The sequence below is a fragment of the Heptranchias perlo genome, chromosome 8 (genome assembly GCF_035084215.1).
Source record: "Heptranchias perlo isolate sHepPer1 chromosome 8, sHepPer1.hap1, whole genome shotgun sequence".
Taxonomy (NCBI): Eukaryota; Metazoa; Chordata; class Chondrichthyes; order Hexanchiformes; family Hexanchidae; genus Heptranchias; species Heptranchias perlo.
In genome coordinates, this window is record NC_090332.1 from 40765998 (window position 1) to 40791678 (window position 25681).

The 25681-nt window shown below is 43.5% G+C and overlaps 1 protein-coding gene across 1 annotated transcript in view; it reads left to right on the forward strand.

Moving 5' to 3' along the window:
* Positions 1–25681, forward strand: part of LOC137324570 (echinoderm microtubule-associated protein-like 6) — a 436862-nt gene that overhangs the window by 186946 nt on the left and 224235 nt on the right. Inside the window, exon 12 of the mRNA XM_067989009.1 lies at positions 19194–19329. Coding sequence (XP_067845110.1) covers positions 19194–19329 — 136 coding nt within the window. The remainder of the gene's footprint in view (positions 1–19193; positions 19330–25681) is intronic.

Genomic DNA, 25681 nt, shown 5'->3' on the forward strand with positions numbered 1-25681 from the left:
AAAATAATCATATGATTAGGCAGAGTCAGCGCGGTTTTATGAAAGGGAAATCGTGTTTGACAAATCTATTAGAGTTTTTTGAGGGTGTAACTAGCAGGATAGATAAGGGGGAACCAATCGATGTAGTATATTTGGATTTTCAAAAGGCATTCGATAAGTCTTAAACAAGCATGATTTTACCCGGAGAGTTACATAGGGTTAGGCTGAAGCCAGCATTTACGTCCCCTGGAAGTATTTAACTCTCGGAGAGTTACACAGGATTGGGCCTGAAGCCAGCATGGACCCACTGTATATGTCTAACTCTCCTCCTCCAACTGTGGGACTTCTGGCTAAAAGCCACTCTTTATATACTCTATTTCTGCCAGTGGAATGTGCAGTTTTGCTCGCACTGTTTGCAGGTAGTGAGCTAGATAATATTAGTTTCTCTTTTTCTTATCTGGGCAAGAGTGGTCAAAATATTCCTGGAATCGGTGCAAAGGTCACCCTGCAGTCGGTACCATTTTCGCAGAAGCAGAACGAAGTTTCTCCAAAATAGCTGTCTCAGGCAGTTTCCTGAGGGTCTGCAGCTTTCCAGTTATCTGACCACATTGTTCTGTTAGAAGGTTCAGTAGTTATCCATGGTGCTGCTTCATTATACTTTGCCCACTGCCTGGTTCTGCTACTCAATCTTAGTCTTTAATCCGTTTACAGCTAATTTCATATTTAATAGATTCTTAGCTTATTTGATAGATTCTTACAATCCCCACCTTGTGAGGGAAATATCCTTATTGACCCCTCATAATATTGTTACCGTTTGATCAACGCCGCCAACTCTAAGTTATTAGTTCGATTGCCCAATTTCCTTATCAAACAACGTTTCATTTGGTTAAAATCACACATTGTGATACAGACAAAAAAAATCATAATACACTGTACAGAAAACTACAGTGTATCATATTATCAAGAAATCACGGACTTAAAAGATTATCCAGCTAATATCCATCTTGTGGATATTTTTCCTTTGTTGTCCCAATTTCATTGTTAAGTGAAAGGAACCTAACCCCGAATTTTGGAAATCCAAATTATTATGTCCTTCTTTATTTTAATTTCAATCCCTCTGATAGGTACCAGTGTTTCCTGATTGTATTGCTAATTAGTGGAGCATGTGTCAGTGCATTACTTAAAAGGTTTTCTCGCTCTCCTGAGCCACATTAACCATTTCATGTCATGCTGTTGTCAAGTAACTGAGCATGTCTAAGTTCTTCAGTGCATCTTTATCATGCATTTCCGCATACTGGTCGTCTCAGACGCAACATATCAAAGGTAATGTTCTTGATTATTAATTTCTTGCTGGCCAGTCTCTTCTTCCTTATGGTATTTCCGAACGTGTTTTCCACAGCACACATCATATGTCCAGTAAGATTCAATCCTGTAAGAGCAACTGGTCTGTTTAAAGAGTGTTTCCAATAGCTCACCAGGCCATTGGCCTTTGCAATCATGCTCTGCATCCTGGTCTCCGTTTCCAATTGATGGTAACGTACATTTGTATTTTTCACGTCCACTGTAGCCATTCTTGGGCTTTCAGGTTATTTTGTCAAAAGATTGGGGGCTGTCTGGAGGTTTTTGCTTATCTCCCCCTGCATGGTCCCAATGTCTCAGGTAGTGGCCAGGCTATCAAATGCAGTTTTCTCATTGTTCAGTATAGGCAAGGACATATCTCTATGAGAAAGCTATCAATTTACTATTCTCAACTACACCTCCCTGACTTTCACTGGATTGTACATTTATACCAGATGGGTAATTTTTGGTAAACCATGACTTTAGAGAAATTCCCATTTGGTGGTGTAATTTCTCTGTTTCTATCTTATATTGTCAATCACTTCCTCTCATCCAATTTTACACATCCCATTATATTACCATTTCATCTCATTCATTAGCCCTGGAGAAACTTTACTGTCCATTACAGGCTGGTCCAGTATGAATACATTTTTGGTTTATTTCATCGAATTCTTCTTGGACTGCTTTTCATTTCCTAAAATATCCCGTTAAATTGTGCCTGAGTCCATTCCATCATTTCAAAATTATCCTAATTCCAAAGAGCAGTATTGTTGGACTGACAAGTCTTGTCAATGTACAATTTTATTTTCCCCCAAAATGCTTTCTTCCTTGATACACATCTTTGGATAAAGAACCATTTAGACTGGACTTCTTTTATTTTAAAATATAACTTGATTATCTCCTTAAACAACAGGTAACTTTTCCCTTTTTGAGTGCTTAAACAGCAACTCATATCAATTTATCTTATCAATTCAAATTTCAGAAACAAATTATGTCCAGGCTTTGTGGTTTTACAGTAGAGACAGAAGTGCTTGTAATTATTTTTGTATGTAACTCCCATATCTCCCCACCTCATGCACTCTGTCTCGCAAGACAATAGATAACCCTGAATTGGTTAAAGCCAAGCCTTTGAGATGCAAAGTCTCAGTCCAAATCGTCACCCACTGTGATACTGGATATCTGCCGATGTCTGCTGATAAGGTCTTAAATTCTTCACACCGCTGGATCGTTTCCTGCACCAAGACCTTTGCGGTCCCAAAAACCAAAAAAGAAAAATAGGAAATACTTTGTGGCTCTTTTTAAGAGACCAAGGGGTTAAAAGTAACAAACAATTCATTAAATTTCTTCTGTCACCCTTTATCCCAGGACCAGAGAGGACTCCATGCACGTTTCCGTGAATGAATCTAATTACCTCACTCCAGGAGGAATAGTCAGCAAAGGGAGCACAAAAATAATGTCCAATATTTCCTTCTATCACATGGGGAAATAGCCACTTAAATTAAGAAACTTAAAAATTTCATATGCTTATCTAAAGCACTATGCTAACAGCACTAAATGATCTATTTTAAAGAGTAATCCCTTTAAACTGAAATAAACCTAGAAAAATGTCCAGAGGAAGATGGGAAAGACTGACTAGCTTCTCCATCTATCTCCCAAAGTTTCTCTCTCTCTCGGAACTCACTAAGGGACAGTAAAAGTGCTTACGAGTCAGCAGATTAACCTGCTGGAAGCTCAGAGGGTGGGGAAGAAGTCAATCACAATAGCAGTTTTATTTTAGCTGTGATGTCATTAAAACAAAAATGCTTTAAATAAGTTCAAATTAATCTTTTCCCAAAAAGTCCCTGTGCTCTTATAACAGTGATAACTTGCACAAAGATCCTAACACAAATAAACTCTGGATAATAAATTCCAACTTCTCTAACTTCCAATTTTCAAAACATGAGCCATGAAGGCACAAAATATTTGTCAGTTTTTATCCATGCTTAGTAATTGAAAATCCACTAAAGACAGCAGAAATCAATGGTATTTCTTTCTATTAACTTTAAATATTCTATGAAACAATTCTACAGTACAATCTAACTACTCCAGATCGTCATCATAGAGATAGCAGAGATCCTTTAACCATTTTTTTCCTTCTTCATGGTCACTTTGGTTTGACCACCGTCAATCATAAAATCAAAGGGTCAATTTGCTAAGAGCTATCACATTTCAGTAAAACATGATTAAACAAATAGAGTTACTTCAAGCTGTCCCGATATTTTAACACATCAATTCACGCTTATCAATACTCAACACAACTTAACTTCAAATCACTTGACATTTTCTTCACATCATTAAGCATTTAAGAAATTCAAAATGCCAATTTTTATGTGATGATCTCATGTCCGGAATTTGAGACGCTCACATTTTTTTTTAAAAGAACCAGAATTTTACATGGCCACAGCAAAAGTCTGGTTTCCACAATTTAATAGGTCAGTTAATCCCAATAACTCCAATTTTAATTCAGCAATATCAGAATTAAACACAAGACAAAACAGATAGTAAACACAAGACAAACAGATAAAATGATCAACATAACACATGAGTACTAAAACCCGGTACATTACATTATCTTTCGTTTCGTTCTTTCTTCAGGCGCGCCTTTCCAACAAACTAAAAATACTGGAAATAACTGCTTTCACAGCTAAACAAAATCTTTGTACCATTGCACAAATAGGGAAACACATAACAAACATTAAAAAGGGTTGTAGCCCACTACAGCGAAAAGAAAGCACTCACAATGAGAACAGATTTTTTAAAGAGACAGTACACTGAAAACAAAAGAACACATTCTATAGCTTATGATCCTCTTCCTTTCTCTTTCTTGATTCCATCATAGACTACAACCCCATTTTGTACCAATTCAAAGTCTCAAGCTCACAGTCTGTGTTCTCACCCAAGCCTGGTGTGGTGAAGGTCCCTCCATCTTTTTGTTCTTCTTTATTCCTCATCTATCAACCTACCCTTCCAAATTTCAACTTCCTCTTTCAACCTCCCTAAATCCTGTGGCTGAAACAACAAGACACCTGCTTTCCTATCCTCCTCTTTAATTTCTTTCTCCTTTTCCAGATTTTTCATCTTAGTCTCCACCTCACACAAAGTCTGACAGGCGTTAACTTAATACAGTACAAGTTCCTATGTTCTCCTCGTCCTCCTGCAAAATCTTACCCACAGTTACTTGACTCTGAATCCATTTTGTCGCCTTTTAACTCGAGCCCCCTTCTGGTCTTGTCAAAAACGACATTAAATCTCTTACACATAATTTCTCAAACTTCTTATCTTCAACCTCTTTCTGAATTCTTTCTCGGGTGGCACTGTCAGTCCCTCCAAGGTCAGACATGCTAACAGTCATGTCACGTCCATCGGGCCCAAGTACTTGGACAGGTCCATATCCTTACATAGACCTTTGGTCATACTCCGCCTTTGTTACTGGTATGTATTAAAACCTACACTCTCCTCAAGACAACCTCAAGGGCTTTCTACACAACCAGTGTGGTGTCTCAAGGGTTCCCTACCTAACCGACAGGGTGATCAATCAGGTCGGCCGAGCCTATCTGTGAAGGACAAAAAATCAACTCTTTTTGTCAGACTCCTGGCTGGCTCACCATTGTTAGAATCCCATATGCTAGTACGGTGATTCCTTTCAATTAATTGGACCTGACACCATATTGGATAGAGAGTTGAGGTTTTTATTGTTCACAGACAGCGTTTGATCAATTTATATAACAATCATTGAGCAGTAACTAACAGTCTTAAACAAGCATGATTTTACCCGTTTGGCGACTGGACAGCCGGTGCGGATGGCCCATTCCTAGTTGTTCCTTGGAGAGTTACATAGGGTTAGGCTGAAGCCAGCATTTATGTTCCCTGGAAGTATCTAACTCTCGTATTAGGATTAGGCCTGAAGCCAGCATGGATCCCCTGGATATGTCTAGCTCTCCTCCTCCGACTGTGAGGCTTCTGGCTAAAAGCCAGTCTTTATATACCCTATTTCTGCCTGAGGAATGTGCAGTTTTGCACATACTGTTGGCAGGTGGTGGGCTAGATAATAATATTAGTTCCTCTTTTTCTTATCTGGGCAAGAGTGGTCAAAATATTCCAGTACCATTTTCGCAGAAGCAGAATGGTACCCTTTTCACAGAAGCAGAACAAAGTTTCTCCAAAATAGCTGACTCGGGCAGTTTTCTGAGGGTCTGCAGCTTTCCTGTTATCTGACCACATTGTTCTGTTAGAAGGTTCAGTAGTTTTCCATGGTGCTGCTTCATTATACTTTGCCCACTGCCTGGTTCTGCTACTTAATCTTAGTCTTTAATCCATTTACAGCTGATTTCATATTTAATAGATTCATAGCTTATTTGATAGATTCTTACGAAGTATAATATGGGGAAATGTGAAATTATCCACTTTGGTAGGAAAAATAGAAAATCAGAATTTTTTTAAAAAGTGAGAGACTAAGAAATGTTGGTATTCAGAGGGATTTGGGTGTCCATGTACACGAATCACAGAAAGTTAACATGCAGGTACAGCAAGCAATTAGGAAGGCAAATGGTATGTTAGTATTTATTGCAAGGTGGTTGGAGTATAAGAGTACGGATGTCTTGCTGCAATTATATAGGGCTCTGGTGAGACCACACCTGAAGTACTGTGCACAGTTTGGTCTCCTTACCTAAAGAACTTGCCTTAGAATGGGTGCAATGAAGGTTGACTAGATTCATTCCTCTGATGAGAGGGTTGTCCTATTAGGGGAAATTGAGTAGAATGGGCCTATATTCTCTGGAGTTTAGAAGAATGAGAGGTGATCTCATTGAAACGTATAAAATTCTTAGAGGGCTTGACAGGGTAGATGCTGAGAGGCTGTTCCCCCAGCTGGAGAGTCTAGACCTAGGAGTCATAGTCTCAAGATAAGGGGTTGGCAAAATATGGACCAAGATGAGGAAAAATGTCTTCACTGAGGGTTGTGAACCTTTGGAATTCTCCACCCCAGAGGGCTATGGATGCTCAGTCGTTGAATATATTCAAGACTGAGATCAATAGATTTTTGGATGCTAAGGGAATCAAGGGATATGGAAATAGGGCGGGAAAATGGAGTTGAAGTAGAAGATCAGCCATGATCTTCTTGAATGGCGGAGCAGACCCGAGGGGCCATATGGTCTCCTCCTGCTCTTATTTCTCATGTTCTTATGAGAGCGCGTGGAATAGGAGGCAACCTATTGACATGGGTAGGGAATTGGTTCGGTGGTACGAGACAGAGAGTACGGATAATGGGTATGTGCTCAAATTGGCAGGATATGACTAGTGTTGCCCCTCTTGGATCTGTATTGGTGCCTCAGCTTTTCACTATTTTTATAAATGACTTAGACGAAAGAATAGAGAGCCGTATATCCAAGTTTGCTGATGACACAAAGTTAGGTAGCACAGTAAACAGTGTCAATGGGAGCAGAATGTTGCAGAGGGTCATTGATAGATTAAATGAGTGGGTAAAACTGTGGCAGATGGAGTTCATTGTGGGGAAGTGTGAGGTCATCCACTTTGGTCCTAAGAAAGATAGATCAGGGTATTTTCTAAATGATGAAGAGCTAGGAACTGTGGAGGAGCAGAGAGATTTAGGGGTCCAATACAGAAATCACTAAAAGCTAGTGGACAGGTCCAAAAGTAATTAAAAAGGCTAATGGAATGTTGGCCTTTATCTCAAGGGGGCTGGAATACAAAGGGGTGGAAGTTATGTTATAAGCCTCTGGTTAGACCCCATTTAGAGTACTGCCCTCAGTTCTGGGCACTGCACCACAGGAAGGATATATTGGCCTTAGAGGGGTGCAGTGCAGATTCACCAGAATGATACTGGGGCTAAAAGGGTTAAGTTATGAGGACAGGTTGCGTAGACTAGACTTGTATTCCCTTGAGTATAGAAGATTAAGAGGTGATCTAATTGAGGTGTTTAAGATGATTAAAGGATTTGATAGAGTTGGTAGAAACTATTTCCTCTGGTGGAGGAATCCAGAACAAGGGGGTATAACCTTAAAATTAAAGCTAGGCCGTTCAGGGGTGATGTCAGGAAGCATTTCTTCGCACAAAGGGTAGTGGAAATCTGGATAACACTTTCCCCTAAGGAGTTGTTGACGCTGGGTAAATTGAAAATTTCAAAACTGAGAGTGATAGATTTTTGTTAAGTATGGGTATTAAGAATTACAGAACCAAGGTGGGTAGATGGAGTTAAAATATAGATCAGGAATGATCTAATTGAATGGTGGAACAGACTTGAGGGGCTGAATGACCTATTCCTGTTTCTGTGTTCCATAACTTTAAGATTTTGTTGCAACAAAATTAGGCATGCCCACTGTTGTCTCCTCCCAAGAGATGCAATGACCACATTTTAACTGAACTTGCTCCCTATCTAAGAACACCTTCAAAGCCTTTTCAGATGTGACTTCCCTGTGGGTCGCCTTGCTTGCTGCCTGATTTTTCTGCTTTTTGTCCATTTACCATCACGGTCTACTCTGCCATGCTTGTGATTCATTCCTGTGTCTGGCTGCTCTCAAACTGGTGCTATACTCAGGATATCGACCTACCCTTGAGGCCCAGGCCTGTGTCTTAAATTGCTTCCAGCCCCATCTCCCCCTCAGTGCAGCTTGACCCCTACCCCTACTTTTTCCAGTCCTCAGTTCTGCCTTCAGTGCTCACATCTGCCCCCTCAGTGCACCGAGAGCCCCTCAGTGTTTTCAGTCTTCATGTAGCTGCTCAGAGATCCCAGATCCTATTCACCCATTAGTGTTCCCACAATCGGGTCCCTCTCCAAGGATCCTATTCCATGTAAATCCATATTTTTTCAGACTACTCCTCCCACGCCTCAAATATGATCCATTAATTCATAGTCCAGTCCTCTAGCATTCCACACACCCTTTTTAGTACTCCTAATCTCCAGACTTTCCCCTTGAGTGTTCCCCCACACCCATTCACAATGAATCCTGGACAATAGCCCCCCTCCTTGTGCTACCAAGCCTCAACACCCCATTCCATGACTACTTCCATGCCCCAATTCTCCCCTCTAGCCCCCCTCCCATGAGAGTGTCCTATATTATAGAATAAAACCAGGTTATAGAGGAAGAGAAAGAAGAAAAAACACAGAAGATAACTGGGGAAAAGATGCAGACTAAAAGGCACAAGGAGATTGCAGTTGTAGGGGACTCTTGGTTTTGGAAGGTGGAAAGCCATGTGTCGTAAGGGCAACACCTATAGGATGCTGAGCAAAGGTTAAAAAGGGTCCTGAAAGAGACAAAGAGAGAGATAATGATGGTAGTCCATGTATGTGTTAACTACACAGTGTGAAATCATATAGGGGCCTTAAAAGTCAAATATGTAAGGAATGCCTCAAAACCCAAAGATAAGAGATGTAAAGTAATGTTCTCTAGGCAGCACCTAAAAACAGCTGGAACAATGAAACCTGTAAGTAACATTGAAGCAGTTATCAAGAATTATTTAAACTAGATAAGTGTGGGAGAGGAAAAAGAGGAAATGGGATTGCAGATAAAACTGAAGAGTGGAAGGTAACCAATAAGTGGCTGTATACAAGCAACTCAGAGGCATATAGGAACCAGAAACGGGCAGACATTGGAGGCCAAAAAAGGAGGCAAATCTGCAATAAGATGTATTTGTATGAACGCTAGAACCATTAGGAATTATTACCCTAAATTTCTACTAGGCTATTTGCTGTGATGTTGCGCTGCTGTCTATCATGTCAATCACTGATAAAGCCATCTCTGATCACTTCCTTGTATCCCTCTCCACCCACATCCCCCTTCCTCCTCCCAACCCCACTTCCTTCTGTATCCGCCCCGGAAAAAACTGTTCCCCCACGACACTTATAATTGCACTTTCAAATTCCCAACTGTCTAGCCTTTGGCCCTCCAATCACCACAACATTTCTGCAGCTATCGATCTGCTCAATCATACCCTCACCTTCACCTTTGATGCCTTTGTCCCCATTAAAACCATTACTCTCTCTTACCCTGGTCCTTCCCTCTGGTATGGCCCTAATCTCCACTCCTTAAATCCAAGGGACGCAGACTTGAACGTTTATGTTGGACAACTGGTTTAGCTATTCTTCGCCAGATCTGGCTGGACCACATAAAGCACTATCGGGTCCTGCTCTCCTCTGCCAAAACTGCTCACTATTCCAGGATCATCCTAGAATGCAAAGACAACCCCCGGCTTCTCTTCACCACTACAAACCATCTTCTTAAACCCCTCTCCCCTGCCTCTCCACCCTCACCTCCAACGAAAAGTACGACGAACTCATGGACTTCTTTGTCACTAAGATTGAGACCATTCGTTCTGCTGCTTCCTTCCCTTCCCCTAGCCCACTAGCCAAACTTCCCCTAAGGTTATCCCCTGCCCTAACCCTGAACTTGCATCTTTCTCCAGTTTCTCTCCTATCTCCCCTCATGCCCACTCCAAATTGATCTTGACGATGAGTCCCACCTCCTGCTCCCTCAACCCTATTCCCTCCAAACTGCTGACCAACCAACTTCCCTTCCTGGCCCATATTAGCTGATAGTGTTAACGGTTCCCTCTCAAGTACTGCCTCACTCCCCATCAAATCTGCTGTCATCACCCCCCTCAAAAAACCCACCCTTAATCCCTCTGGTCTTGCAAACTACCGCCCCATCACCAACTTCCCTTTCCTCTCCGAAGTCCTTGAACGTGTTGTCACCTCCCAAATCCATGCCCATCTTTCCTGCAACTCCATGTTTGAATCCCTCCAATCAGGTTTCCGCCCCGCCACAGTATTGAAACGGCCTTTATCAAAGTCACAAATTACATCCTGTGTGACTGTGACCATGGTAAACTATGCTTCCTCATCCTTCTTGACCTGTCTGCAGCCTTTGACACGTTGACCACACCATCTTCCTCCAAGGCCTCTCCTCTATCGTCCAGCTGGGTGGGACTGCGCTCACCTGATTCCATTCTTATCTATCCAGTCGTAGCCAGAGAATCACCTGCAATGGCTTCTCTTCCCACTCCCGCACCGTTACCTCTGGAGTCACCCAAGGATCTATCCTTGGCCCCCTCCTATTTCTCATCTACATGCTGCCCCTCAGCAACATCATCCGAAAACACATTGTCAGATTCCACATGTATGCTGACAACACCTGGCTGTACCTCACCACCACCTCTCTTGACCCCTCCACTGTCTTTCTTTTGTCACACTGCTTCTCCAACATCCAGTACTGGGTGAGCAAAGATTTCCTCCAACTAAATATTGGAAGGACCGAAGCCATTGTCTTTGGTCCCCACCGCAAACTCCGTTCCCTAGCCATCGACTCCATCCCTCTCCCTGCTCACTGTCTGAGGCCAAACCAGACTGTTCGTAACCTTGGCCCTGACCCTATTTGACCCTGAGATGAGCTTCCGACCACAAATCCGCTCCATCACCAAGACCGCCTACATCCACCTCCGTAACATCGCCCATCTGCCTCAACTCATCTGCTGCTGAAACCTTTATCCATGTCTTTGTTACCTCTAGACTTGACTATTCCAATGCTCTCCTGGCTGGCCTCCCATCTTCCACCCTCCATAAGCTTGAGCTCATCCAAAACTCTGTTGCCTGTTGCCCGTATCCTAACTCACACCAAGTCCCATTCTCCCATCACCCCCGTGCTCGCTGACCTACATTGGCTCCCGATCCGGGAACGCTTTGTTTTAAAATTCTCATCCTTGTTTTCAAATCCCTCCATGGCCTCGCCCCTCCCTATCTCTGTAACCTCCTCCAACCCTACCACCCTCCAAGATCTCTGCGCTCCTCCAATTCTTGCCTCTTGCGCATCCCCGATTTTAATCGCTCCACCATTGGTGGCCGTGCCTTCAGCTGCCCTGGCCCTAAACTCTAGAATTCCCTCCCTAAACCTCTCTGCCTCTCTACCTCCTTTAAGGCGTTCCTGAAAACCTACCTCTTTGACCACCTGTCCTAATATCTCCTTATGTGCCTCGGTGTCAAATTTTGTTTGCGTACACTCCTGTGAAGCGCCTTGCGATATTTTACTACATTAAAGGCGCTATATAAATGCAAGCTGTTGTTGTTGCTGAACCGAGACTTCCACCTGCTGATCTGCTCCAGTTCTGATGCCGCCATAAATTGCAGCCAGCTCATTTGCATACCCATTGGCTTTGGCTGAACACAATTTCAGGAGGGGAGAAAATTCTTTCTGGTGGACAATGATGATGACAATGAAGAGGAGGAGAGTGATGAGGACCAAGCAACATAAGAGTTCCTATTGCAGGAGATGGCCCAATGTTCTTTTGCTCCAAGCCCCTTGATCTCACCCCCTGCATCACAGCCATGCACCAGCTCAAATACATTCACCTGGGAGGAAGTTGAGAGTGTAAGTTAGGATGTGGCACTGAGTTACTCAAAAGCATGAGGGAACTGGAAGAGTAAATATGCAGAGGAGAAAGCTGCCTGTGGCTTTGGAGTCATAGGTCCAGATCTCTTGGGTACCTGCCTGAAAAGAAGGATGTTTGAGAGCTATCACGCCTACATACAAGCTCTGAGATCAGTCCCCAAGGCATGTGGCAACTGACAGTTGTGACAGATGAATATGATCCACCATTTGTGGGAATGTGATGGGTTTTTTCTTCATTGTTGGACTCAATGGATCATGTGACAGCTTCATTGAAGTCTGTGGCAGTCCCCCACCTCAGAAATGGCCCACGACTAGTGGGTGCCTCCTTTTCCACTGAAGCAGAGACTGCTGCCCTGGTGGCAGTAAAGTACAGATTAAACAGAACCCTGCATACCAGCTTTCAGGCACTTGGGTCTGGGATGCAGGCCACTGTCTCTCAGGACTTTTGGGTTGCGATAGCAGCCATTTCACTGATCAGTGAATAAACAGATTCAGGGCCCAGTACAATGGTGACAATTTGAGATGATCTGCAGGAGGCTGCCACTTCGCAGTACAGCAGCACATGTCAGGCATCTAGCCTATCCCATCAGAGCACTACGTGAGTTGCTTGTAAGCGACAAGACAAGGCTGCCCAGGCAGGTGCTTCCTAGGACAAAGCTGCCGTGGGAGAAGAGCCACCTCAGTCCCATAAGTCTTTTACGCCACAAAAGTAGCCAGCCATCTCTCACGATCCTGGCCTGCTGGTTATACCTAGAGGATGCAATAAAATAGGGGAAAAAAGGCACATTTGGCTATCCAGGGGAAGCACAGAGTGAAGAAGCATCAGGATGGTTGTTGATTGCTGCAAAATTGGTTGCAGTAAAAGAGAAGTGCACTTATCTTGTGCTCATGTATTCATGGAGGTCATAAAGTCCAGCAGGGCAAAGAGATCTGAGGTGCTGTGAAGTTCTAGGAAGTGAACTGCATTGAAGGAATTGTCATTTCTCTGAAGGCAGTGGGAAATGTTGGAATGACAGTTGTGACAAAAAGGAGACTATTAAAACAGATAAGAACACTTTATTGATAAGTTGATTTTGGATGTCCCTTGCAGCCATCCCTGAGGAACCCTCTGAGTGAGGGTCCTCCTGCTAATCCATTCCATGTTCCTCTGCCTCCAAAGCAGCTGGGGCCACCTTCTCAGGAACCTCCGTGTGCAGGCCTTTTTGGAAAGGAAGATTGTGCAGGGCACAACAAGCAGCAGATGTGTAGGACACATGCTCAAGAGTGTATTGAATACCCCCTCCTGATTTATCAAGGCAACATAAGTTGCTTTATGGTTCTCTCAATCACAATTCTAGTGGTGGCTTGTGCCTCCTTGCAGCACTCCTTAGCAGCTGTCTTGCCATTTGTAGGTGGGTCATTAAACATGGTAGCAAAAGATATACTTTGTCACGCACAAGCCACTTGACTATCATTCTTGAAATGCTCAGAGAGGTCAGAAATCCTGAGGATTAAGGCATCATGGCAACTTCAAGCAAATCTGGCATTGACACAGAAGATTTTTTGCATCTGGTCACACAAAATCTGGGCATTCAAGAAAGTTGTAGGAGTTTTTTTTATTCGTTCATGGGATGTGGGCGTCGCTGGCGAGGCCAGCATTTATTGCCCATCCCTAATTGCCCTTGAGAAGGTGGTGGTGAGCTGCTTTCTTGAACCGCTGCTGTCCGTGTGGTGAAGGTTCTCCCACAGTGCTGTTAGGAAGAAAGTTCCAGGATTTTGACCCAGCAACGATGAAGGAACGGCGATATAGTTCCAAGTTGGAATGGTGTGTGACTTGGAGGGGAACATGCAGGTGGTGTTGTTCCCATGTGCCTGCTGCCCTTGTCCTTCTAGGTGGTAGAGGTCGCGGGTTTCGGAGGTGCTGTCGAAGAAGCCTTGGCAAGTTGCTGCAGTGCATCCTGTGGATGGTACACACTGCAGCCACTGTGTGCCGCTGGTGAAGGGAGTGAATGTTTAGGGTGGTGGATGGGGTGCCAATCAAGCGGGCTGCTTTGTCCTGGATGGTGTCAAGCTTCTTGGGTGTTGTTGGAGCTGCACTCATCCAGGCAAGTGGAGAGTATTCCATCACACTCCTGAGTTGTGCCTTGTAGATGAGGGAAAGGCTTTGGGGAGTCAGGAGGTGAGCCACTCGCCACAGAATACCCAGCCTCTGACCTGCTCTTGTAGCCACAGTGTTTATATGGTTGGTCCAGTTAAGTTTCTGGTCAATGGTGACCCCCAAGATGTTGATGGTGGGGGATTCGGCGATGGTAATGCCGTTGAATGTCAAGGGGAGGTGGTTAGACTCTCTCTTGTTGGAGATGGTCATTGCCTGGCACTTGTCTGGCACGAATGTTACTTGCCACTTATCAGCCCAAGCCTGGATGTTGTCCAGGTCTTGCTGCATGCGGGCTCGGACGGCTTCATTTTTTGAGGAGTTGCGAATGGAACTGAACACTGTGCAATCGTCAGCGAATATCCCCATTTCTGACCTTATGATGGAGGGAAGGTCATTGATGAAGCAGCTGAAGATGGTTGGGCCTAGGACACTGCCCTGAGGAACTCCTGCAACAATGTCCAGGGGCTGAGATGATTGGCCTTCAACAACCACTACCATCTTCCTTTGTGCTAGGTATGACTCCAGCCACTGGAGAGTTTTCCCCTCTTTCCCATTGACTTCAATTTTACAAGGGCTCCTTGGTGCCACACTCGGTCAAATGTCACTCTCACCTCACCTCTTGAATTCAGCTCTTTTGTCCATGTTTGGACCAAGGCTGTAATGAGGTCTGGAGCCGAGTGGTCCTGGCGGAACCCAAACTGAGCATCAGTGAACAGGTTATTGGTGAGTAAGTGCCGCTTGCTAGCACTGTCGACGACAACTTCCATCACTTTGCTGATGATTGAGAGTAGACTGATGGGGCGGTAATTGGCCGGGTTGGATTTGTCCCGCTTTTTGTGGACAGGACATACCTGGGCAATTTTCCACATTGTCGGGTAGATGCCAGTGTTGTAGCTGTACTGGAACAGTTTGGCTAAAGGCGCAGCTAGTTCTGGAGCACAAGGCTTCAGCACTACAGCTGGGATGTTGTCGGGGCCCATAGCCTTTGCTGTATCCAGTGCACTCAACCGTTTCTTGATATCACGTGGAGTGAATCGAATTGGCTGAAGACTGGCTTCTGTGATCGTGGGGATAGTGGGAGGAGGCCGAGATGGATCATCCACTTGGCACTTCTGGCTGAAGATGGTTGCAAACGCTTCAGCCTTGTCTTTTGCACTCACGTGCTGGACCTGCCAGCATTGAGGATGGGGATGTTTACAGAGCCTCCTCCTCCCGTTAGTTGTTTAATTGTCCACCACCATTCACGACTGGATGTGGCAGGACTGCAGAGCTTTGATCTGATCCGTTGGTTATGGAATCGCTTAGTTCTGTCTATAACATGTTGCTTCCGCTGTTTAGCATGCATGTTGTCCTGAGTTGTAGCTTTACCAGGTTGGCACCTCATTTTTAGGTACGCCTGGTGCTGCTCCTGGCATGCTTTTCTACACTCCTCATTGAACCAGGGTTGATCCCTTGGCTTGTTGGTAATGGCAGAGTGAGGAATATGCCGGGCCATAAGGCTACAGATTGTGCTCGAATACAATTCTCCTGCTGCTGATGGCCCACAGCACCTAATGGATGCCCAATTTTGAGCTGCTTGATCTGTTCTGAATCTATCCCATTTAGCACGGTGGTAGTGCCACACAACATGTTAGATGGTATCCTCAGTGCGATGTTGAGACTTTGTCTCCACAAGGACTGTGCAGTGGTCACTCCTACCAATACTGTCATGGACAGATGCATTTGCATCAGGTAGATTGGTGAGGACAAGGTCAAGAAAGTTTTTCCCTCGTGTTGGATCGCTCACCACCTGCCGCAGCCCCAGTCTGGCAGCTTTGTCCTTCGGGACTCGGCCAGCTCGGTTAGTAGTGGTGCTACCGAGCCACTCTTGGTGATGGACGTTGAAGTCCCCCACCCAGGGTACATTCTGTGCCCTTGCTACCCTCAGTGCTTCCTCCAAGTGGTGTTCAACATGGAGGAGGACTGATTCATCAGCTAAGGGAGGGTGTTAGGTGGTAATCAGCAGGAGGTTTCCTTGCCCATGTTTGGGTACGGTAGCATAGTGGTTATGTTACTGGACTAGTAATCCGGAGTCATGAGTTCAAATCCTGCCATGGTAGCTGGGGAATTTAAGTTCAATTAATTAAATTTTTAAAATCTGGAATTAAAATACTAATATCATTAATGGTGGCCATGAAACTACCGGATTGTCGTAAAAACCCATCTGGTTCACTGATGTCCTTTAGGGAAAGAAACCTGCTGTCCTTACCTGGTCTGGCCTATATGTGACTCCAGACCCACAGCAATGTGGTTGATTCTTAATTGCCCTCTGAAATGGCCTAGCAAGCCACTCAATTGTAAAATCTCGCTAAAAAAGGTCATAATAAGAATAAAATCGGACAGACCACCCGGCATCGGACCACTAGGCACCGGACACGATAAAGGCAAACCAAGCCCAGTTGACCCTGCAAAGTCCTCCTCACTAACATCTGGGGACTTTTGCCAAAATTGGGAGAGCTGTCCCACAGACTAGTCAAGCAACAGCCTGACATAGCCATACTCACAGAATCATACCTTTCAGCCATCGTCCCAGACTCTTCCATCACCATCCCTGGGTATGTCCTGTCTCACTGGCAGGACAGACCCACCAGAGGTGGCGGTACAGTGATATACAGTCAAGAGGGAGTGGCCCTGGGAGTCCTCAACATTGACTCTGGACCCCATGAAATCTCATGTCATCAGGTCAAACATGGGCAAGGAAACTTCCTGCTGATTACCACCTACTGGAATTAACTGTCGATGCTCACAACGCTATGTGTATGCCATCTATTGCACTCTGCCCTCTGGGGAACCAAGCAACTTGGTAAAACTGCACGCACCTACCATGCTTCCATCTTGCAGTCATGCCAGACTGGATGAATTTTCTCAGCTCTCCTAAAAAGTGCATCAGTTACCTGACCAACGCACGCCTGGACGGCAGCCTGGATAATATTGCACTGCTGTCCTATGATGCTTGAAATAAACCAGTGGCACAGAAATTAAGTACAGTTGTAACTTTCACATCCAATGGCAGAGGTATCCAAGAAAATTATCTTGGTTGCAAGGCTTCATGCAGAAGTTGGCACAGCTCTCCTACAACCTCTTTGGTGAAGTACACTCTTCTCACACAGAACTCTTCATTGAGACCTTCATAAAATCTCTGTGGCCTGTTAATTAATTGGTGGGGGTAATATCTTGTTCGGTCTCAGACTCTAAGGCTATCAGAGGCAAGGTCAGCTCTCTTCAGGTACAACAGGACAGAAAACACTCCAAAATCTCTCTGGTAACTCAAGTCATCGCTGTTCAAAGCTTCTCCAGATTGAGGCTCCAAAGGAAAGCACTACTGCCAGTATCAGCTGATGCTGTCAACACATACGCCTCTTTTATTATGTTCTAAGTTAACTTTTGTTTATTGGGGGCACAATTCACAGGTTTTAGTCACTCCAACGCCAGTCTTCCTCATTACCATTTATTATAATGAGCTCCAGACAGCTTTGGCACATGCACCATGGGAAAGCCCCAGGTCCACTTGAACAGCAGTACAGCCAATACAGGATGGAAATCTATTGTAAACAGGTTCCACCCCAATTTGCAGGTCTCAAAGTAAAAGCGCTATTCCAGTGCATCATTGGCTCCTCCCGCTCTGATTACTTCTTCCCACTCTGCCTCCGTATCCCTCTATTCCCTTCTCCCACATGTATGTATCACGTCTTCCCTTAAATGTATCAATGCTATCTGCTTTAACCACTCCATGTGGCAGCGAGTTCCACATTCTCACCGCCCTGTGTAAAGAAATTCCTCCTGAATTCTTTATTTGTTCTGTTAATGGCTACCTTATATTAATGCCCACTTGTTCTGGACTCATCCACAATCATAGAATCATACAGCACAGAAGGAGGCCATTTGACCCATTGTACCTGTGCCAGCGTGTAGAAACAGTTTCCCCACATCCACCCTTTCAAACTCCTTCATAATTTTAAAGACCTTTATCAGGTCTCCTCTTAGTCTGCTCTTTTCCAGAGAAAAGAGCCCCATCCTACTCAATTATCCCTGATAGTTTCATCCTCTCAATTCGGTCAAATCCTTATAAATCTTTTCTGCACTTTCTGTAGTGCTTCAATTTTTTTTTGTAATATGGAGACCAGAACTGCACACAGTACCCTAAATGTAGTCTAACCAAGGTTCTCTATAAATTTAAGATAAGTCCCTGCTTTTGTATTTATGAGCAAGGACTTGGAAAATCCACCCTTGAAAATCATAGACTGTTAATTCACAAGAACAGGCAATTTATCCCATCAAGTCGGTTCTGATGTTTTTCTCCACTGAACCACCTAATCTAATTCCTGCTTGGTCGCTGTACCCGCTAATATTCCTCTTTTCCAAGCAACTTTCTAATTGTCCTTCAAAATAATTGATAGACTCTGCTTCAACAATGGTTTATGGCAGACAATTCCTTACTCCAACCACCTTCTATGTAAATATTTTTTTCTGATGTCCCGTCTAATTCTCTTTATATTTTATCGGAAAGTAAGGGGTTAATTGGGTGGGCAGGCTAGATGCACCAATAGTCTTCTGCTTAATATACGTTAGTCTGTTACTCAACTAAGAGTTATTTTGACTCCAGCCATTATTTAGATTCTTTGGGCTTCAAGCTGACATTATTTTATCCAGTCTAGCTTTTGATTCCAAAGATACAACTGGGTCACTATATAACTTCATATGGCAATCCTGTTTGAAAAAAAATTGACAGGATGCCAAGGGGGTAAGCAAATTTATGAAGCACCAATGAGCTAGGGACTTTTGTTAAAGCTTATCTTCAGAATAATGCTTTAGAAATAATTCTGTACTAAATCATCAGAATTAAAAATGTATGGTACCGGAGCACATTCTTACTTAGTCAAAGGTTTTATTTCATGACAACATCTGTGCAACTATTTTTGTTCTGAGCAGCTTTGTTTGTTATCAAAATCAACTATGTATTATAGATTCTGACTATATTTCAGAAGTGTGTATTGGTTGATTAGATGTCCTTCAGTTTTCTGCCAAGACTTGTCTATTTCTATGAAATGCTTCACTTCTGCTCCTACCACTGATAAGAATATTTCAATAACCTAAACAACTCCTTTTCTTCCTAAGTATTTTAATTATTTTTTTACATATTTGAGTTTGTTTGTTCCTGGAAGCTTTTGACTCATTTTAAACTTTTGATTTTGTCCAAGAAATTTAATTAGCCATATTCTACTGTTTTATTTTGGCTGCATGGTTATCTGTTTCCCTATTTTCAGGAGCAAAATTCCGTAAATATGTTGGCCATTCTGCTCATGTGACTAATGTGCGTTGGTCATATGATTTTCAGTGGATAATGAGCACAGGTGGTGCTGATCATTCTGTATTTCAATGGAGATTTATTCCAGAAGGAATGTCAAATGGAGGATTTGATGTATCACAAGGTAAGAAAAACTATATGTATTATGTTGCAGAATTTTCTACATGTAATTGGGGTTGTGGTTGTTGGAGGCCAATCATCTCAGCCCAGGACATCAATGCAGGAGTTCTGCAGGGCAGAGTCCGAGTCCCAAATACTTTAAGTTGCTTCATCAATGACCTTCCCTCCATAATAAGGTCAGAAGTGGGGCTGCTTGCTGCTGATTGCACAGTGATCAGCTCCATTTGCAATTCCTCAGATAATGAAGTAGTCCATACACCTGGACAACACCCAGGTTTCGGCTGATAAGTAGGAAATAACATTTGTGCCACACAAGTGCCGGGCAATGAACATCTGCAACAAGGGAGAAGCTAACCACATCCCCTTGGTATTCAATGGTATTACTATAAGTAATTATACTTTTACTGTTTGTGTCCTTAATCAAAAAGGCTGCAAGGTGATTTGTTCTAAACTATAATGGCTTTATTAAGAAAAGTTGTAACAAGTAACAAAGATGTCAAAATACAAAAGTACAACCTGACACAGTTGATCATGTAACAAAGACCTAGAAGTGCACCACCAAGAGTCTTAATTAATGAGCAGTCCAGTCATGCTTTGAGAACGTTCTGAAGACTGTGTGGAAAAGCAGCCAACTTTATACAGATTCAAGGCAATTATCTCTGTATGGGCCTTCCATCAATCACCCCCTCTGTCCCATGGGGCTGCTATTAGTCTTTACTCCCTTGTGCATACAAAAGGTGGTACTAACAACCCTTTATTGATTTGTGGTCTCTGAGATGGTACTAACTCCATCTTCAAGGAAAACATATCAAAGATAGGGATACCTCCCTTTCCAACTAATAACCATGGACAGCACCAAATGTTTAATTGCGCATGAAAGCCTCCCTTTCCACAAGGTCGTAGAAAGCTTGTTTGGGCTTACAGGAAGCCATTTTGTTCATAGCAAAGCTGACATAATGTTTTTCCTTAGCAAGGTTACAATATTATACAGAAAGCTGGTATAATGCTTTTCTTACAATTACCATTGCCGAATACCCATCAACATCCTGGGGGTCACCAACTGGACTGGACCAGCCACATAAATGCTGTGGCTACTAGAACAGGACAGAGGCTGGGTATTCTGCAGCGAGTGGCTTACCTCCTGACTCCCCAAAGCCTCACCACCACCTACAGGGCACAAGTCAGGACTGTGATGGAATTATTCTTCACTTGCCTGGATGGGTGCAGCTGCAACAACACTCAAGAAGCTCAACATAATCCACCAGCTTAAATATCCACTCCCTTCACTACCAGCATACCGTGGCTGCAGTGTGTACTATCTACGTGATTCTCATGCAGGTGAGAAAAGGTCCCAATAAGCTAAGCACCCATATAAAATGTGTGCTGCAGAAGATGCTTCTTCTCTTCAGTTGGGTCCTTACTCTTAAAGGTACATCACTGTTTGGTGTATCCATTCGTAGGTCACTGTTTCTCTGCTATACTGTATATCTTGGGGAAAGGAAAATAAGGAAATTTATTGAAGTCATCCTGGTAGCTTCTTAAAACCATACTGCAGCTATTACCTGTGTTGTTTATCCAGTGAATGTTATTATTGTACTCATTTGCAAGCAGCTATGGGTATCCCATGGGCATACCTCTATTTGTAAATTATGGGGGTGAATCAAAACAAGTATGCCTGACAAATGCATTTATATCTCATGCACTCCATTGAAAATAATTTTTATGCTGCCACCCATGTGTATAGGGCCAGACTCTCATTTCTGGACATTTCCTGAAACACCTGCATGCAGAGACTAAGATTTCCCAAAGAGATATAACAGAAATATGCATAATCTGGCATTCAGATTTGGGGGCCATGTCCAGGACAGATCTTTCAGTGACTGTGAAGGTTACGATTGCGTTGAGCTATTATAAGGTAGGCTCCTTCCAAGCAATCATAGGAACTCTCTGTCACATCTCCCAACCTTCAGTTCACACTTGTATCATGCAATTCATGGAATGTATTACTTGCCAGGACCAATAACGTCATTGGTTTCCTTTTTGAAAGTAGCCAGCAACAGGAAAGAGCCTTCCAACTCTGTCATGTGGCAGGATTCTCCAGAGCATGGGGCATAATTGATTGTATTTGTGGTCATATGTAACCCTAATGTAATGCTACTCCTTTCATGAACAGAAAAGACTACTATTCCATGAATGTGCAGCTGGTCTGGGACCTTAGAAACAGAAGCATGCACATGAATACCCATTATATGGTAGCTTCCATGATTTATTCATCCTATGTGAGTCATTGGTGCCAGTGTTACTTGAAAGGACTCGAAGACTGCAGGGATAGTTGCAGAAGGACCAAGTATCTGCATTCAGCCACAGGAGATGACACATACAAGATTCTGAGGGGACTCGATAGGGTAGATGCTGAGAGGATGTTACCCCTCATGGGGGAATCTAAAAATAAGGGGTCGCCCGTTTAAGATGGAAATGAGGAGGAATTTCTTCTCCCAGAGGGTCGTGAATCTTTGGAATTCTTTACTCCAAATAGCTGTGGAGGCCGAGTCATTGAATACATTCAAGGCTGAGTTAGACAAATTTTTGATCAGCAAGGGAGTCAAAGGATATGGGGAAAAGGCGGGAAAGTGGAGTTGAGGTAAAAATCAGATCAGCCATGATCTCATTGCATGGCGGAGCAGGCTCGAGGGGCTGAATGGCCTACTCCTGCTCCTATCTCTTATGGTCTTATTACCAAGAACAAGACCTGAAGAGAGCTATATTGTTCCTCGTGCCTCCACTGGGGTCTTAGTTCAGCACACCATCAACATTTACAAATAGTAATTCGGATGCCTGGATAGATCAGGGGGAATACTATAGTATAGCCTGGCCAAGATATCAAAGATTATTATAAGCCTGCCTTGTTGTTAAAGATGCTATATAAGTGCACGCTGTTGTTGTCCTATTGAATTTTGCCCTACAGCTGGGCATAACCAAAGATCAAGCATTAGAAGAAAGGCAGATGTAACCAGGGGAAGATGATGAGCCCAACCACAAGACAGAAGATTTGCCTGTTCAATGAGTGGTTCAGTCAGAAAGAGTCATCAGGCAGGGTCCAATTGACAAAACCTTAAATTAAATGCCGTATAGCTCCAATACATAACAGTCATACTTTTGTTGACCCTGCAAAGTCCTCCTCACTAACATCTGGGGACTTGTACCAAAATTGGGAGAGCTGTCCCATAGACTAGTCAAGCAACAGCCTGACATACCCATACTCACAGAATCATACCTTTCAGCCAATGTCCCAGACTCTTCCATCACCATCCCTGGGTATGTCCTGTCCCACCAGCAGGACAGACCCACCAGAGGTGGTGGTACAGTGATATACAATCAGGAGGGAGTGGCCCTGGGAGTCCTCAACATTGACTCCAATGAAATCTCATGGCATCAGGTCAACCATGGGCAAGGAAACCTCCTACTGATTACCACATACCGCCCTCCCTCAGCTGATGAATCAGTCCTCCTCCATGTTGAGCTCACCACTTGGAGGAAGCACTAGAGGGAGCAAGGGCACAGAATGTACTCTGGGTGGGGGACTTCAACGTCCATCACCAAGAGTGGCTCGGTAGCTCCACTGGATCAGCCACATAAATACTGTGGCTACAAGAGCAGGTCAGAGGCTGGGTTTTATGCGGCGAGTTGGGAACCTGAGCAGGGAGAGAGAGGAAAGCGTAACAGGAAGGGACAGAAGGTATGGAGTAATAGGTAAAGTGTTAAAAAAGGAAAAAGCAGAAACTAAGCGTCACAAAACAGATTTGAAAGTTCTTTATCTGAATGCACGTAGCATTCGTAACAAAATGGACGAGTTAACGGCACAAATAACTACGTATGGGTATGATCTTGTGGCCATTACAGAAACATGGCTGCAGGGTGACAACGACTGGGAATTAAATATGCCAGGGTATTTAACAATCAGGAAGGACAGGCAGGAAGGAAGGGGAGGTGGGGTGGCTATGTTAATAAAGGAAGGAATCACTGTAATACAGATAAATGATATTGGGACAAAGCATCAAGATAATGAAACAGTTTGGGTGGAGATAAGGAATAATAAGGGGAAAAAAACATTAGTGGGCGTAGTATATAGGCCTCCTAATAGTTGCAACTCTGCTGGAAGAAGTATTAATCAGGAAATAGTCGGGGCATGTAATAAGGGAACAGCTATAATTATGGGGGATTTTAATTATCATATTAACTGGACAAATCAAATTGGGCAGAGCAGCCTTGAGGACGAGTTCATTGAGTGCATCAGGGATGGATTTCTTGAGCAGTATGTAACTGATCCTACTAGGGGGCAGGCAACCTTGGACCTGGTCCTGTGTAATGAGTCAGGATTAATTAATAATGTCCTAGTTAAGGATCCCCTTGGAACGAGAGACCACAACATGGTTGAATTCCATATCCAATTAGAGGGTGAGAAGGTTGATTCTCAAACAAGAGTACTGAGCTTGAATAAAGGAGACTATGATGGTATGAGAGCGGAATTGATTAAAGTGGACTGGGAAAATAGATTAAAGGGTAAGACGGTACATGAGCAGTGGTGTTCATTTAGGGAGTTATTTTACAACTTTCAAAATAAATATATTCCACTGAGGAAAAAAGGGTGTAAAAGAAATGACAGCCATCCGTGGCTAAGTAAAGAAATCAAGGATAGTATCCGACTAAAAACAAGGACATATAAGGTAGCCAAACTTAGTGGGAGGATAGAAGATTGGGAATTCTTCAAAAGACAACAAAAAGTAACTAAAGGATTGATTAAGAAAGGGAAGTTAGATTATGAAAAGAAATTAGCAAAAAATATAAAAACAGATAGCAAGAGTTTCTATAGTTATATAAAAAGAAAAAGGGTGGCTAAGGCAAACGTAGGTCCCTTAGAGGATGAGACCGGGAAATTAATGGTGGGAAACATGGAGATGGCAAAAATGCTGAACAAATATTTTGTTTCAGTCTTTACAGTAGAGGACACTAAGAATATCCCAACACTGGACAAACAGGGGACTCGACGGGGGGAGGAGCTAAATACGATTAAAATCACTCAGGAGATGGTACTCAGTAAAATAATGGGACTCAAAGCGGATAAATCCCCTGGACCTGATGGCTTCCATCCTAGGGTCTTGAGGGAAGTGGCAGTAGGGATTGTGGATGCTTTGGTGATAGTTTTCCAAAATTCCCTGGACTCAGGAGAGGTCCCGGCAGATTGGAAAACTGCTAATGTAACACCGTTATTTAAAAAGGGTAGTAGGCAGAAGGCTGGAAATTATAGGCCAGTTAGCTTAACATCTGTGGTGGGTAAAATTTTGGAGTCTATTATTAAGGAGACAGTAACGGAACATTTAGATAAGCATAATTTAATAGGACAAAGTCAGCATGGCTTTATGAAGGGGAAGTCATGTCTGACAAATTTGCTTGAGTTCTTTGAGGATATAACGTACAGGGTGGATAAAGGGGAACCAGTGGACATAGTGTATTTAGACTTCCAGAAGGCATTCGACAAGGTGCCACATAAAAGATTATTACTTAAGATAAAAAATCACGGGATTGGGGGTAACATTCTGGCATGGGTGGAGGATTGGTTATCGAACAGGAAGCAGAGAGTTGGGATAAATGGTTCATTTTCGGACTGGCAACCAGTAACCAGTGGTGTTCCACAGGGGTCGGTGCTGGGTCCCCAACTCTTTACAATCTATATTAACGATTTGGAGGAGGGGACCGAGTGCAACATATCAAAATTTGCAGATGATACAAAGATGGGAGGGAAAGTAGAGAGTGAGGAGGACATAAAAAACCTGCAGGGGGATATAGACAGGCTGGGTGAGTGGGCGGAGATTTGGCAGATGCAATATAATATTGGAAAATGTGAGGTTATGCACTTTGGCAGGAAAAATCAGAGAGCAAGTTATTTTCTTAATGGCGAGAGACTGGAAAGTACTGCAGTACAAAGGGATCTGGGGGTCCGAGTGCAAGAAAATCAAAAAGTTGGTATACAGGTGCAGCAGGTGATCAAGAAAGCCAACGGAATGTTGGCTTTTATTGCTCGGGGGATAGAATATAAAAACAGGGAGGTATTGCTGCAGTTATATAGGGTATTGGTGAGACCGCACCTGGAATACTGCATACAGTTTTGGTCTCCATACTTAAGAAAAGACATACTTGCTCTCGAGGCAGTACAAAGAAGGTTCACTCAGTTAATCCCGGGGATGAGGGGGCGGACATATGAGGAGAGGTTGAGTAGATTGGGACTCTACTCAATGGAGTTCAGAAGAATGAGAGGCGATCTTATTGAAA